The 2,955-nt window shown below is 47.3% G+C and overlaps 1 protein-coding gene across 1 annotated transcript in view; it reads left to right on the forward strand.

The window, feature by feature from the left end:
• The window catches only part of LOC104076632 (sodium- and chloride-dependent GABA transporter 1-like), a 25,253-nt gene that overhangs the window by 6,241 nt on the left and 16,057 nt on the right, over positions 1 to 2,955 (forward strand). The window contains exons 3-4 of the mRNA XM_009577557.1: positions 120 to 220; positions 2,782 to 2,891. Coding sequence (XP_009575852.1) covers positions 120 to 220; positions 2,782 to 2,891 — 211 coding nt within the window. The remainder of the gene's footprint in view (positions 1 to 119; positions 221 to 2,781; positions 2,892 to 2,955) is intronic.

Consider the following 2,955-nt stretch of genomic DNA (forward strand, 5'->3'; position numbering starts at 1 on the left):
GCGGCATTGATGAGCTGGTTCGCTTTTTCTGGCTCTGCCACAAAACTTGTTGTGATGTCCATGAGCACCATTGGGCACCGGAGACCTGGATTGATGCTGCTCTCTGCCTTCGTTTGCAGGAGTGGGGCTGGCAGCCGTGGTTCTCTCCTTCTGGCTGAACATCTACTACATTGTCATCATCGCCTGGGCTCTCTACTACCTCTTCAACTCTTTCACCACGGTGAGTCACAGACGCATCTACAGCATGGCATTATCTGTGCTATGGGTCCTTCCTCCCTGCTTTATGGGGAGGAGTTGTTTATGCCACAAAACATGCACTAACTGCTTATAGTTTATGCCAAGACCCTTCGTCAGCACCCTGCTGGACCCTTCCCAAAGAGGTGCATCAGCCCTGGAGGCAGTCGTGTAGTGCTGATGGGTATTGATGCTTGTCCTCTGGAGAGGGTGGTCCTCTGGAGAGGATGGTCCTGTTCCCTCTCTGGGAACTGTTGCTAATTGCGTCAGTCTTTAAAACCCATCTTTCTTTCATATTTCTAGAGCTGTGTGAATCTAAGAGCTGCACATTTCCACAACTGTTTTTGTCACATGTTATAAGAACTTAGTCAGGACTTAGTCCTGACCTTAATTAGTCCTCATTTACGCTTCTCTTGATAAATGAAATCCCAGGGATTTTTTCTGCTGGGAAAATGATTCAGAAAGAATTTAGACATCTGCTTGTGACTGTCCCTTAACATGTTCTTTGGCACTGTGGTTTATAGTGGGTTCCTCTTCCATAGCAGGGTCTTCTACCGTACAAGGTCAGAATCACGCCCCACATTAACTTCTTGGTAGCTGAATGATTTATTTCAGCCCAGCAGCTGGGAAGAGCTCCCTTAACTCTCTGAGCAACCTGCAGCCTTAAAGACGTCAACTCATGGTTCAAATGGGATCTTTTTTCATTTAGGTATAACCCTGAAATGCAGTTATGAACATTGTACATCCAGTTTCACTTTTTGTTTGATCAAAAATTTCAAGTATTTATCAAGACTTCTGCTAAAATATTCTGTTTGGCATTCCCAGCTGTGTTTCTACCACCAATACCCACTGTAGGCTCCTGGGTCCAGAACAAAATTGTCAGTCATGGATGATGAGGTGCACCCGTGGGGGATTCCCAAATGAACAAAAGTCTACCCCAAAGAAACCCATCCCCATTCCACCCTGGGCAGGATGCATCTTAAGATGAGGCTTTGGTACAGTCAGGTGTCCCAGACCTGACTGGTGACAGTGCTCGTATCTACAGGCAGCTCCAGGTGTTCGGTTCAAGACTTTTTCTTTTATCAGGGATAATTCCAGATTCCCCAAAGGAGCCAAGGTACAAATAAAAAAGCTAGGCTAATGCCTGTCCCCTGTTCCTGCTAAATTTGACTAGGAGTATTTTGAACAGGAACCCAGCTTGCCTTCTGCAGTTTCTGTCCTCTGAAATTCAGAGGAAATGGAGCGGCAACAAACCGCCCCCCTGCCTGCCCCTCCTTATAAGAGCTGCACAGCATCTCTGATGTGCAAACCGCTTGGTTGAAGGGCTGCTGTGCGGCGCTGCTTGAGCCATTGCATTTGCTTCAGTACAATTAGCAAGTCCACAATGAATCACTGGGTGGGTGCAAACAGCCTGGGTGGCCACCGGGATGTCCCTGCCTGCTCCTCCGTAGCCCTTCTTCTGCCAAGCCAGCGTGCAGGTTAGGAGGTATCATCTGCTGGAGTGAACTGATTTAGATGGGGGGTGAAGGCAGCACGTAAAGGCACCGATGCCACAAAGCACTTAAAACACAGATAATATTTCTAAAGGGGTCTGTGTTCGTGGATGAATAGGAATGGATACAAACATCTTCTTAAAGCTTTGTTTTGCTGGAGCCTGAGGTCTTATCTGCAGAAAGAAATCATCCAGAATAGCCGTTCTGCATTTATCTACATGCACTGCACTCGGGAAATGAGATTACTGCACATGGAGATGTATCTGAGCTGCTCTGGTGGGGCTGCCTCGGCCATGGCACTACATGGCATGGGCGAGTTGCCCTGTGTGCTCGCACAGGCCCTGATGCTGCCGTTTCATTGCTTGCAGCACCAGAGCTGATTTTATTAAATCTGTAGCAGTGTGCTGCTGTCACGCTGCTACCTACGGTGTAAACATCTCCCAGGAATCCCTCTGTGCTGCTTATAAACAGGGCAGGGGACAGCATGAAATAGCTGCTACGCTTTAAATTTAGTCCTGGGCTTATGTTACAGTAGTTTATTCATGTAGACAAACCGTTAGCCCCCATTCTCAATGCCACGTTGCTTTTTAAGCATTGAAGCTTGGTATTAATGAGAGATAAGAAACAAATCAGTGTTTATTCTTTGTGCAGTAAATTCCAACCACTTGTTGAGTGAAGCTAGCCAAAAGCTGTAATGATTATAAACACAGTATCCCCCGGTAGCTATTTTAATTAGTAGCTATTAATTACCAACAGTTAATTGGAAATGGCTTTCTATCTGGGGAATTGCTAACATTTCATTAGAGTTACAGCATTGTCCTAACCATGTCGCGATATTGTTTCCTGGGGAATCCGAGTCCCAGTTTATCATTATTTTGGAAAACCATTTCATGCTTTTGGCTGCAAGGTTCCTGCCCATCCAGAGGAGCCGCCCAACCTCTTTGCAAAAAAAAAAAAGGGGGTTCAGTTTAAAAGAAGACAAATTTTGCTTCTTGCCACTGCCCTTTGGAGAGGGCACATTAATGATAACCCTGCTGTCCTTGTACCGGCGCAGGCCCTGCCGTGGCAGAGCTGCGGGAACACCTGGAACACCGACCGCTGCTTCTCCAACTATTCCCTGGACGATACCACCAACCTCACCAGCGCCGTCACCGAGTTCTGGGAGTATGTCCACAGCCTGCCTACACCAGGTTTCTCCCCCTCACCGCGGCCGTCGCGCCTGCTAGCC

The sequence above is a fragment of the Fulmarus glacialis genome, unplaced genomic scaffold (assembly GCF_000690835.1).
Source record: "Fulmarus glacialis isolate BGI_N327 unplaced genomic scaffold, ASM69083v1 scaffold22665, whole genome shotgun sequence".
Taxonomy (NCBI): Eukaryota; Metazoa; Chordata; class Aves; order Procellariiformes; family Procellariidae; genus Fulmarus; species Fulmarus glacialis.